Raw genomic sequence first — 13624 nt, forward strand, 5'->3', positions numbered from 1 at the left:
ATAACTGATACGGGATGGTATCAGTTTCCTCGTTTCTAAAATGGAATAATAAATGTATAAAGTAAAATACCTTGCTCATGGTTGTACAGTTATTAATGAAGCCAGGAGTGAAACCCCGATGTTTGTGATCACAAAGCCCTTATCCTTCCTTCTTTGCCACTCCTGGAAAACAAGTACACATAAGGGTATGATGTGCGTGATTGCAGGTTCTGTATGCACCAACACTCCCCGTGCAAAACACCACCATCTCCTACTTGGACTAGAGCGAGGCGCTGCAGCCACTCCCACACACCTGCCTGCCCGGCTCCATTCCTTTCTCCCCTGACAGTCAGCAATGGCGTGTTTAAGCTGCAGTTTTTAGTGTTACTCTGTCTTCACACTCTCCACACAAAGAGCCAAATCCTTGTCCTGGCCAGTGTTCCTGCAGCCTTATCTTGTACTTCTGGCCCCTTCACGACCACAACATAATCCAGTTTTGGACCTAGCGCCTGCCTAGGTCAGTAAGCCAGCATTTCTGGTTATCTGTTTGTGTGACGGTGAGTCATGACTGTGTCCCTTGCAGACTGTCAGCTCCCTGAGGCAGGAGTCACGTGTGCCTGGTTTCCCTTCGAGTCCCCAGGCCCGGCCCCAGTGCCTTGCACATGATTATGAACCCTAGTTTCACTTGTCACTTACAATGATCTGGTCCCACGGCCACAGTTAGTATTTCACTTTTCCTCATATTGAGGCCTTAAATGTGCAGAAACACAAATATAGAACATATTTATGTTTAGTAACTTCATATGCTTTCTAAGTATTCTGTCTGTATTATTATTTCTTATGTCACGTGCCCTATTCCAAGCATTTGGCAGGCATCGCCCCATGTAATTGTCATAGTAATCATTTGAGGGTAGATTATCAGCCCCACTTTTCAAAGATGAAGACTCAGAGAAGCCAAATAATGTGATAGATGATATACTTAGGACTCAAAGCAAGGCTTTTGCGATTCTTCATGACTTTACTGTATTGCCCCTTTATGTGTGAGGTTGGAGGTAATCACAACAGAGTCTCTTCCTGTGGCGCGTACAAGACAGAGGGGAAACAGACAACCCGGTCTGCAGAGAGTCCACTGAACACTGGGGAATAACGGCCCACGGGCATCATGTAGGAGGAAGTCTAGAGTGAAAGACCCAGAAAGACGTCCTTGACGAGTCATTGACATTAAGGCAAGACGGATGAGACATAGGTGAGAAGTGGAGCCAGATCCAAAAGAACTTTGCAAGCCATGTTAAAGAGTTGACTTCAACCAAATGGGGAGTTATCAAAGGACTTTAAGCAGTATGCGGGTAACATGTCAGACATGCAGTTTGGAAACATCGCCCTGGCTACAGTATTTAGAAAGAACTGCAGTGGAGAGAGACTGAGGATGAAAAAACTGACTTAGTCAACCAGTAGCAGGTAATGCTGATAACATTGGGCGATAGGAATAGGGTCCATGCAAATAGAGGAATTGAAGTGATATTTTGGAGGTGAAGTTCATAGGACTCAGTCATTGACAGCATGTGAGATATGAGGATCCGGAGATAAAATCCAGACTCTTGCTGGGGCAGGGAAAGAATGGGGGTGGGGGTGAGGCCATGCATCAGGGCAGGGAACCCCAGAGAAAGTGGGTTTGGCAGGGAGGAGATAAGTGTAGGCTTGGCCAGCAGAAACTGCAATTCCTGAGGGACCCTCCCACACACACCTAGGGACATGTTGGCCACTTCCACAGACCTATAGAATTCTCTCCAAGAATCCTGAGAGACTCATGATGCCCTTCAAAGACTCACCAGGAGACACCTCGGCATCCAGATTTCCTCTCTCTCCCAGCAGTCATTTCCCTTTCCTGGCTTACAACCATTTCCCTCCTGTGCTCAAGTTTACAGTCACATGCCTCTTCTCCAATGCCCGCTTCATATAATCCATAGCCAAGAACCAGATGAGTAACCTACTTCCCATGGAGCCCTGGGCACAGACACCAGTCAGGACAACAGGCTGGGCCTCTCCAGCTGCTCCTTCTGTGTCCTGCACCCAGACCCATCCATCCCAAGGACTAGATCCAGAGGATCTACAGATCAACCATGTGGGGAATCATGGTAGGAATCCCAGCTTTTTTCCTCAAAAATAAATAAATTCAACTTATAGATACTATTTCTTTAGGAATGTCTTGATTGCTAAGTTAAAAAAATGGATAAGTAGACTCCTGGCCAAGATGGAGGCACAGGTAGACACACTGTCCTCCTTGTACAACCAAAAGAAGGACAACAACAAATTTAAAACAAAAAGCGACCAGAACTGACAGAAAATTGAACCGTATGGAAGTCCAACAACCAAGGAGTTAAAGAAGAAACATCCCAACCTGTAGGAGGGGTGGAGAAGGGCAGCCAGACAGAGAGGACTCAAAGCAAGGCAGGGGCTGGAGGACTGGGGTGGGCAAGGTGGTGGCTGGCAGACCCAGTGAGGCAGCAGATTGTGGAGCAGGCAGTCCCACATTTGTGTGCAGATAAAACGGGAGGAAGAACTGGGGAGCAAGACAGACCACGCAACCCAGGGTCCAAGCCTGGGAAAATAAAGCCTCAAAACCTGTGACTAAAAAAACCTATAAGGGTTGTGGCTTCAGGAGAAACTCACAGCCTCACAGTAGAGTTTGTTGGAGAGATCCATAGGGTCCTAGAACCTACACAAACCCACCCACCTGGGAATCAGCACCAAAAGAGCAAAATTTGCTTGTGGGTAGTGGGGAAAATGACTGAAAGCCAGCCCAGAGCAGAGCAAGCAGCACTTGAAAAAGAAAAAAGAAAAATGGCCCAAATGAAAGAATAGATCAAAGCTCCAGAAAAAATACAACTAAACGATGAAGAGATAGCCAACCTATCAGATGCACAGTTCAAAAAACTGGTAATCAGGATGCTCACAGAACTGGTTGAATATGGTCGCAAAATAGAAGGAAAAGTGAAGGCTATGAAAAGTGAAATAAAGGAAAATGTACAGGGAACCAACAGTGAAGGGAAGGCAACCAGGATGCAAATCAATGGTTTGGAGCAGAAGGAAGAAAGAAACATGCAACCAGGACTGAATAAAGAAATAAGGATTCAAAAAAATGAGGAGAGGCTGAGGAACCTCAAGAACAACTTTAAACATTCCAACATTCAAGTTATAGGGGTGCCAGAAGAAGAAGAGGAAGACCAAAAAAATGAAAGCTTATTTGAAAACATAATGAAGGAGAACTTCCTCAGTCTGGCAAAGGAAAAAGACTTCTAGGAAGTCCAGGAAGCTCAGAGAGTCCCAAAGAAATTGGACCCAAGGAAGCACACACCAATGCACATCATAATTACATTACCTAAGATTAAAACGAAGGAGAGAATCTTAAAAGCTTCAAGAGAAAAGGAGACACTTACCTACAAAGGAGTTCCCATAAGACTATCAGTTGATTTCTCAAAAGAAACCTTATAGGCAAGAAGGGGTTGGAAAGACGTATTCCAAGTCATGAAAGGCAAGGACCTACATCCAAGCTTATTCTATCCAGCAAAGCTATCATTTAGAATGGAAGGGAAGGTAGAGTGCTTCCAAGATAAGGTCAAGTTAAAGGAGTTCATCATCACCAAGCCATTATTATATGAAATGTTAAAGGGACTTATCTAAGAAAAAGAAGATAAAAAATATGAACAGTAAAATTACAATAAACAACTATCAACAACTGGAGCTAAAAAAAAAGGTAATAAAAACAAACTAAGCAAACAATTAGAACAGGAACAGAATCACAGAAATGGAGATTATATGGAGTATTATCAGTGCGGGAGTGGGAGAGGGATGGGGGAAAAGGTACAGGAAATAAGCAACATAAGTGGTAGGTAGAAAACATACAGGGGGAGGTTAAGAATAGTATAAGAAATATAGAAGTCTAGGAACTTATGTGTATGACCCATGGACATGAACTAAAGAGAAGGAATTTGAGCGGGAGGGGGTGCGCAGGGCAGAAGGGAATAAAGGGGGGAAAGTGGGACAATTGTATTAGCATAATCAATAAAATATATTAAATAAAAAATGAATAAATACCATTAAAAATACAAATAATTTACGTATCGTGTGATACATACAGAAGGTTGCAAATTTGGAATTCATAAATCTGAATTTACCCAAATGTAACATTTAAGTAATTCATTTGAAAAGCAATTTGTATTCCTCTGCCAGAAACCAGAGATATGCTTTCTTTTTAAAAAAAAAAAGTTTTTGCATGGCACACGTTGTTCATTTGTTCACATATAATGTGTTGTGTCTGTGGAGCAGGCACTACTGCTCACAACTTCATGCATTTCCCATTTAAGGCACACCATACCCACTTCATAAATTAGAACAGTGAGGCTCTAAGCCTTCGAGGATAAGAGGGTATGCACCTGTAGTAGAAGAGCCAGATATGAACCTAGGTCTTTGAACTCCAAATCCATTGCTTTGGACTCCAAGTCCAGCGGTTCAAGAGATGTTAGCTGTTTTTGTTTTTGACATAGTGTCAGAAATTAGCAAAGATGTAGGAAACTAAAGCTTGGGAGTTGGTGGTGGAAAAGCATATGAAACCTGTACTTCACTGAGAAAGATGGCATTTATTTTCAAATGCAAAAGTGTAAAGAAAAGTGAAGCTTGAACTTGAAATTGTGGAGAAACGAAACTCTCATACACTGTTAATGGGAATGTAAAATAGTACAACTACTTCGGAAAACATATGAAAGTTTTTCAAAAAGTTTAATATACACTTCTATACAACATAGCCACTTCTTTCTAAGAACTTACCAACAGAGATGGAAGCATGTGTTTATACAAAGGTTTGTACATGATTGTTTTAATAACTTTATTCTTTATCACAAAAAATCAGACAACCCAAACGTCCATCAACAGGTGAGTTGACAACCAAATTGTGATGTCTCCATATAATAGAATAGTAGTCAGCAACAAAAAAGAACAAACTATGATATTAATATAGCCACCAACATGGATGACTTTCAAAACAGTTACACTAAGTAAAGTTATCCAGGTCAAAAAAAATACACTGTACAATTTCAGCATATAAAAGTCTAGAAAATTGTCACATCAAATCTGTGGTTTCCTGGGACAGGAAGTGGGATGGATTACAAAGGAGCATGAGCAAACTACTGGGGGCCATGGATGTGTTCCTTATCTTAATTGTGGTGATAGTTTCTGGGATGTCATAACAAGACCTCAGGGCGAACAGAAATAAAAATGGATTTCTTGACTCTCCTAGTAAAAGTAGCCATGACTTAAGTTAAATGAGCTACTGAATAATGTAACCAAAAAGCTGTTCTTAACCAGTACAGTTAAGTAATCTGTGACTTAGTTCTGCTGCTGCGTTGTAGCATTCCCCTATCTTCCTGCCTTGTTTCTTATTTTAAACCTTCTACTATTAAAAATAGATCAATAAAAATATTTTTAAATTCTCAAATGCAGTCTTAAGACCCTTCCAAATACAAGAACTTAAGAATTTAAGTGTTGTGTTTTTCTCTCTCTCCTTTTTTAGGGGTTGGCATGTACAACAGGAAAATACTTGAAGCCACACAGACTTGTTAACTGTAATCACAAGTTGTATCTACTCCAAAGCTGCTGAGAAACTAGCTCTTAAATGTTCTCACCACAAAAAGAAAATGTAATTATGGAACATGATGGCGGTGTTAGCTAATACTATGGCGGTGATCAGATTGCCATACATAATCTTATCAAATGAACGCAGTATACACCTTCAAGTCACACGGTGTTAAATGTCAATTTTAGGTCAGTTTTTTAAAGAAGCTAGATAGGCTTGGACCTGAATGCCAGTTTTCCACTGACTAGACTAGGACCTTTGTGTTTTGTCAGTTAATTTCCATGATCCTGTTTCCTCACATGTAACATGGGTATTTAGCTGTATTTCATGGGTCATGATGAAGACCAGAAGTAACAATCTACTGTGGTGTTCATTTGCTTGCTGTTATACATTGTACATCAAGTCTTTGAAATTACGCACTGTGTACATGTACTTACGTCAACCCCTACAATCGTCAAGCACATACCGAAGCCTGTGAAGTGCTTGACAAGTGATACATGTAAAATAATGCATTTACCTTTCCTTGCGCTTTGGGCTGATGTGTTCACTCTGCTTTAATTGTATACAGTGCACCTGGTGGACATTTGGAACGTCATAGAGGCATTGCGGGAAAATGCTCTGAACAACCTGGACCCAAACATAGAACTCAGTGTGGCCCGCTTGGAGGCTGTGCTGTCCACCATTTTTTACCAGCTCAACAAACGGATGCCAACCACTCACCAAATCCACGTGGAGCAGTCCATCAGCCTGCTTCTCAACTTCCTGCTGGCAGCATTTGATCCGTATGTGCTTTCTGAATGTCTGTTACTTTTTTTTACATGCTTCCTTTGTCCTTCTTGGTCTTTATTGCAAATAATTTTCTTGGGTAACCTACCACCTCTTTTTTCTTGATCAGATACTTATTCCTATAAAGTTTTTCTGTGTTTAATGTAAAATTTAAATGCTGTGGGAAAGATGAGAGAGTAAAATAGTGCCATAGGAAATTGAGTATAGTTGTATTGTATATCCTGAACTTTATTTAACTCGTCCCACACTTTCTAGAAGCTATGGACGCTTGAAAGTGTTGTATGGTGCCATGCCTGTGAAGCGATTTAATGAAGCATGAAGAGGGAGGATGTTTTTAATTCTGTTCTTTGCAAATTGCCTAAGACAGTGTTTCTGGGGTGAAGTGACAGGACCCTAGAGCAAACAGTGAGAGATTTGGAAGGGTTTCTTGACCAGCCTACTGAAAGTAGCTGTTACTTGCATTAAATGGACTGGTTGATAACGTGCCACATAAAACAGAGTGATGCTGTCCATACACCACATTGGAAACAGCCTCATTATCTTATAATTTCCCCTCATGGAGTCAGAGAGTTTCAGAGCTGGCGGAGATCTTAGAGACTGTTCTTCCAAACCTTTTGCTTTATGGATAAAGGAACTGAGGCACAAAGACAGTGTCACTAACACTCCCAGGCTGTTAGAGGCAGAGTGGGTATTTAGATATTCAGCAAAGGTTTCTTTTCCAAGGCCTATGTGGCAGCCTTGTGAAATATAAAAACTCCCCTGAATTATATCATCGCCTAAAATTTCAAAGGGGCTCCTGCTAATAGCCTCTGGTCTAGATGTATCAGTGCCTCCCCTTTCACTACTGGTTTTGAATATTAAAAAGGAAAATTACTAGCTTGACCTTTCAACAATTCCATTTTAAGACTCTCAGAAGAGTATTCTCAGTCTCATTGTCTGTCCAATGCCTGGGAATATTTAAGCCCACCACTGGAGATGATCTAGCCAGGCTAATGTTATTATGCCACTCACTTACAAAAGTCACCAGCTGTCACTCTGCCACCTAGAGTAGTAACAGAGTCGTTTGTGCTCACTTTGACCAGTATATATTATCGTTTCTGTGATACTCATATTTTGACAAAGTCTCAAGTTGAAGGAAACAATTTTAAAACAAGCACTCCAGAGGGATAGACTCCATGCTCAGTCTATGCAGACTTCAGAACCAATGCACTGCTTTGGGCTAATCACTATGGTAACCGAGCAGGGCAGATAGGGAGGCTGCTGTTCCCACGTCACAGGTAGCAGAATGGAACGAGGCCACAGAATTTCTATAACAGCGCTTCCCCATCCGGTCCCCTCGACAAGAGGATGGCAGCTCTCAGACTTGCCACTCAAGTCTTTAGGGGACTTGTTATAAGTGTAACAATGGAAATGTAAAAAGGGAAATATAATTTCACACTAACTCAGAGCATTATTGCTAAAGGATTCATAAGGAATCAGAATTAAAAAATAATAATTTGGACCCACTCTATAAATACAGAAATAGTGCCAGATTAATAATAAGGAAGGGGAATTTTGTAAAATATATGGGACTTGAACTGTCAGGGTTAGATTTTTCACTTTCGTTTAGAAATATTGGGAAGATCGTTTCAAAAAATAGAGGTATAAATGTTCTCTAAATAACTATCATGATATGACTGAATTATTTCAAGGTTGATGAATGTTAAGCTTAAGAACTGTACCAAGGTCAGAAACAATTCACACAAATGTTCAGGAGAAATGTTTGTTTGGTTCCTGCTGTTCGTACAGATAGGAAGGCCCTTGATCTCATTGGAGTTGTTTATAAACACATCTACATAGAGAGATCTCATTGAAGAGATGTACAGACACATCCACATACAGACACCAGGCTGAAGTACTTCCACCCTCTGCCCTTTGACATAGCAAATGAGTATATGCAGTTGTACTGATACTCAAATTTTCCCTCTAGTGGCTTTTCATATTTTAGATAATGTGTGATATAAGCTATCAGGAAGTACTAGTACCTGAAAATACAACTTAGAAGGGAGTATAAGAAAAGAAGCAAGAATAAAATGAATGTCCGAAATCTATTTCTTATCATTGTCAACTCCAGTTTATCCGAAGGAGAACTAGTATGAAAACCTAACATCACTTCCTACCACTTCTCCCGTAACAGACCCAGCTGTGGAAAGGGGCCTCTGTATTCTGGAAGATGTGAATCAGCCTGGTACTAGTAGATCCGCGATGTGCTCTAGCTATCATAGAATCACTGAAATATTTAAGATTTTCTTTTATATGCTGTATTTTAAATCAACACGATAAAGAAAAACTCAAAATCCAAAATAATAAGAGTTAGAGATACCTTAAGAGCCTGGACTCTAAAGAGATGATGTAAAAAATTAAAAAGGAACACTGGCCGGTTTGGCTCAGTTGGGCATCATTATGCAAACTGAAAGGTCACAGGGTCAGTTCCCAGTCAGGGCACATGCCTGGGTTTCGGGCTTGATCCCTGTGGGGGCACGTGCAGGAGGCAACTAATTGATGTTTCTGTCTTGCATCGATATTTCTCTCCCTCTCCTTCTCTTTCTCTTCCCCACTCTCTAGAATCAATAAAACAAAAGAAAAGAAAAAGTCATTGAAAAGGAAGGACCTTACAGCAATTTAAATTTATGAAGAATAAGAACTTGCAGTCAAGGAAATGTGGTTATTATTTTGGCAGTACCTTAAAATTAACCAAACCCAACTAGTTGGACTCTGCCAAAAAGTGCCCTGAAATCAAGATCAAAACCCACTTCACTTGAGTGTATCCCTGGAAACCAGACTTGCCTTCCCATAATCACAGTTCTCCAAGAGTAGTATTTCCCTTTTTTCTCCCCCCAAAAAACACCTGGACTTCAGTTTGTAAATAAGCACACTTAGCACAGACCACAAACAGCCTCCTGGTTCCAAGGGTTCCCTGTTCTCTGGCCAAGGAAGCCTCTTAGGAGATACAGCATTAATACATAGCTGTGTACACAGGCTGATGACTAGAATGCTAGGACCTAGTATTTGACGCCAGTGACCTATGTCCATGTTTGCCATTCTGTCACTTACTAGGTAGTCTCTGCAGCCTCTCAAGTCTAAAAGATTTTGGTTGTTCCTGACTTTCCTTCTAAAAAATGGCTGTATCTCTAGGAGGCGGTCATCTAGTGACATTACCAACCAACTTTTAAAACCAACTTCTAAGCACACGCTTTCTACACATAGAAGTTAATGTCTCTCTGGTCTCCACGGAAATGCAGGGGTGTACTAGGAAGGATGGGAAAATAAGTGTTAGAAGAGGTGAGCAGGGGCCGAGAGGAAAGGAAAATATTACTGTGTGGCAGCCTGTCAAGGCCTGGTAGGCCTACTCGAGATTCAGGGAGATGGAAGAAAATGAGCAGAGCTGTGGGCATGCTTGAGCTGCCTTTCTTCACGGGTGGGCGAGCCACGTGTGCTGCAAGCTGCGCATCTCCCGGCATGTCTCTGCAAGCCTCTGTGTGTCACCTGTCCCCTCTGCATGGCACACAGTGTGGCCCTTGCTCTCCAGCATGACACATGTCATAGCACCCAGCAGGGAGCCCCTACCTGCTTAAGTACTGGAGGCAAACAAAGCCAGCTTCAAGCCAGAAAATTATATAACATAGCATAATAATGCACATGCGAGCCCACTTCATGATATGGGAACAGTTCACTGGACCCAGTCTCAAAGCTATGAGAACACTACGTATCAGGCCCATTCAAGGTTATGGGAACACTGCTTCCCTTAGTTACCCAGACACCTGGGTGAGGAAGCCAGACTGCCTCCATTTACCCTCCATTTAGCAAATAGCCAGAGAATTGAGCTGGTCTCCTCCTGTCTCATTCCTTCTCTGCACTTCAGGAACTGGCTGCCTCCTTCCCTTATTGGCTTCTGGGAGCCTTCGACCTGGGGTTCCCGCCTGCAGAATCCACTGACAAATTGGCTCACCTCTCATTCACATCTCGGGGGTGGGGTGGGGGGGAAGGGATCTCTTCGAAGTATTCTAAGGACTTTTACTGTTACTATTTTTTTTGAAAATTGTAAGTACAAAAGAAAAATAACGTGGCAGGAAGTTACAAAATGAAAATAACTTTTTTAAACGGCTTTATTGAGGTATAATTGTTACCTTGAAAATAATTCTTAAAGGGTGGCCTTTTTGAGAGGTAAGGTCACAAAACCTGATGAACAGTTGATTCCTTCACCTCTCACGTCCAAGTCAATCACCCTTCCCTGGGTCCTACTGCCCCCTTCACTTGAACCTGCTGTTCTCATATAGTGGATGTCTTACTGCTTATCTGACTGCCTCCCACGTCTTATTCTTTGTATGCACAGCAGCTGATTCAATACCCAGCTCATAATGAATCACCAAGTGAATGAATGAATGAATGAATGAAAATCAAAGGTTGACTTTCCTTAGCTCTTGTCATACTCTTTTCATTCTTTTTCCTCCTTAATCTCCAGTTCATTACCAAGACTGGTAAATCCAGGCTTGCTCTGTCACCTAGATTCAGTTTTATGTCTGCTCCACAGAGAAGAAAATCAGGTGTTTGTGGTCACTAATGTACATGATCCTATTTTCACAAAAGACTTCAATATACTTGTCTTACTCTTTTCCTACTTCCCTAGGAAAGACTAGCATCAACTTTAGTCTGTTAACTTAATCTCATTTCAGTTCAGGGGAATCTTTCTTCTTAGGATATTTTCTCATGACATAGATTATGTGGCAGTGGCTTTGTTTTTAGCAAATACTATTTTCACATATATACGGCCACTCAAAACGCATAGATGGACAATAATAACTATTAAAAGGAACAGTAATTTTTTTTATTTTGGGTGGTCCAGCTGTATTCTTAATGCCAATTCTCTAATGATGATAATAATATAATAATTGCAGTCATAGCTGCAATATACTCCTCATTTACTGTGTGCCAACAGTCTTACCGATTTGGCACTTTATTATTATAATTTTCCAGGTTGAGTAAGTGATGAAGCTGAGACAAGAGGTTAAATAATTTGCAGGTCATACAGTTTTATAGCACATGAGGTAAGTGGAGAAAAAAATCAAAATCATTTTGTTTCAGGAAGCAGTTAGTGTTCAGTTCCGTTCATGCTTTCTGTCTCATTTTTTTAATAAGAATTAATGTACTTTTCCCCCTAGGCTTCCCATGCTTATTACAGGATATTATTATTACAGTCACATTTCTAACCTTTTTAGCTTGTGGTATTTAGACATATTTGACAGAGTGCATGTGAAAGAAATATTTGGACTTAACAAGCTTCACATTATACATTTAGAGTCATTTTTATGACAGCCATCCAGAACTCTGAATCCACTGTATAATAGTCTTTCATAGAGAATGCAAAATTTTGGTATTTTCCTCTCTGTTTGACATACAGCACCTCATTGAGCCATTTGCACATCCATTCCCATGCTGAGCCTCCCACCCCCACCCCTGACACTGTGAAAGGTACCACAACACTATTAAGATGGATTGTTGTGAAATAATCCTGGAACTCTGCCAAAATCCTTCTGCCTTTTGAGCTTTAAAAATGATTCTGGTGTTTAATGCAAGATGTACTACAAAGTACATGGCCATTTCTCTATGCGACAGTGAAGTATATGTTCGCTTTAGAGGCAAAGAAAAAAGAGAAAAAACCAAATATTTTCCTCTCTTTCTTTTTCATTGTCTGTATGGCTAAAACTAGATATTTAAAGTAGTGCTTAATTGGCTTAGTGATTTTATTCTAAGCACATCTTAAATTCAAGATATCCATAGAACATTCTCATCTAGTCACTACAACTTTGTTGTGGTAGAAAATATTTTATCCCAAGATTTCTGTATGTTGCTAAAACGAAGTCACTTTTTGAAGAATTTTTGCAACTGTAGATAAATTGAACATCCCAATGTCACTCATATTTGTCAGACTTATACTTTGGATGAATAGCAGGTGGGATTTCATGGAGGTAAGAGAGACAATGTCAACAGTATTGGCCCCTTCCATTCTGAAGAAACTCCTGGCAAACTCACCTGGCCCAGCGCTATGGGAAATTTTGTTTCAGGTGTTTTGCTAACCTCAGGAATGCCAGGGCCAAATCAGCGGTTTCTTCTGTCCACATGTTAACTTCACTATCCCAAAAGCGAGAGTTTTATGTAGGTGACCACTTCTAAATTCAAGGTATCACATTACTGTACAATCTAATATTAAGGGCCTATAAAGGCAATGTTTGCAGTTTTACTGAAAAACTTAGACTTCCTCAATATAAAACATACGTGGTTAAGTCAGAAATTTTCTTTCTATTTGTGCATTTATTCATTTTATATAAAGAGTGTGCTATGTGCCAGGTGCTATGATAAGCTGGGAATCAAAGATGAGTAAGATGAAGTCCCTGCCCTTTGTGAAAATGTGTCATATTATAGTTGTTTTTCACTTTTCTCCCCGATAGACTATGAGTAAGTATCTCCAACCTCTTAAGGACTGTCAATAAATATCTATTGAGTTACTAAATGAATGATCCATGTGAACAAAATAATTCACAGGTAAAGAAGCCAGAGGCGGAAGCGATAGAGCACTGGCCTATCAAAAATGCTTACCGGGTGGTTTTTGAAACTTGGCAGAAGAGCATCCGATTTTGGTACTCTTAACTAGAGAAATAACTCCTTCAGTCCATTCAAAAAGGAATCAGTCCGAATTCAAATCTCACTTTTGAGGACCTGAAATTTATCATGGGATTCTTTACCTGCAACTTAGACACTCTTAGCAATTTGGAGAAAACATGCCCTCTGTTTTGAGTTTGGGCTAGCATCCCAGACCTCTGTACATCTATCTGTTGTTTTTCCTTCTTGACAAAGCAGATTCCTCCCCCCACAACACCTTGTTCCTAAAGGTAATATCTTCTCACTTAAAACAAATTGGTTTCTCTCTTTGTAAACTCATGGAAAACTCAGCATAATGCACTTACTCATTTTTTTACTACGATGAGTCAAACTTTGAAGTAATCCATGTTTTTAAAACAGACACTCTAAAAATCTCTGTATATTAACCCAAGGGTAAGTGGTTTTTTTTGTTTCTGTTTTCAATCAGTTGCCCCTCAGAAAAATTTGAAAATATTCACAGTGAGAAAACAAAGTACAAAAGGAAATTAAAGATTTAAAGAAACATTGATTTATGAAGCAATATCAGTTTGTACC

At 40.4% G+C, this 13624-nt stretch overlaps 1 protein-coding gene across 8 annotated transcripts in view; it reads left to right on the plus strand.

The window, feature by feature from the left end:
• The window catches only part of DTNA (dystrobrevin alpha), a 197861-nt gene that overhangs the window by 99287 nt on the left and 84950 nt on the right, over positions 1-13624 (plus strand). For all 8 annotated transcript variants that reach the window (XM_037154482.2, XM_037154480.2, XM_037154491.2 and 5 more), the window contains one exon: positions 6177-6390. In XM_037154482.2, the coding sequence (XP_037010377.2) occupies positions 6177-6390 (214 nt within the window). The remainder of the gene's footprint in view (positions 1-6176; positions 6391-13624) is intronic.

This window comes from Artibeus jamaicensis, unplaced genomic scaffold (assembly GCF_021234435.1).
Source record: "Artibeus jamaicensis isolate MK-2021 breed Jamaican fruit bat unplaced genomic scaffold, CSHL_Jam_final contig_354, whole genome shotgun sequence".
In the NCBI taxonomy this organism is placed as follows: domain Eukaryota; kingdom Metazoa; phylum Chordata; class Mammalia; order Chiroptera; family Phyllostomidae; genus Artibeus; species Artibeus jamaicensis.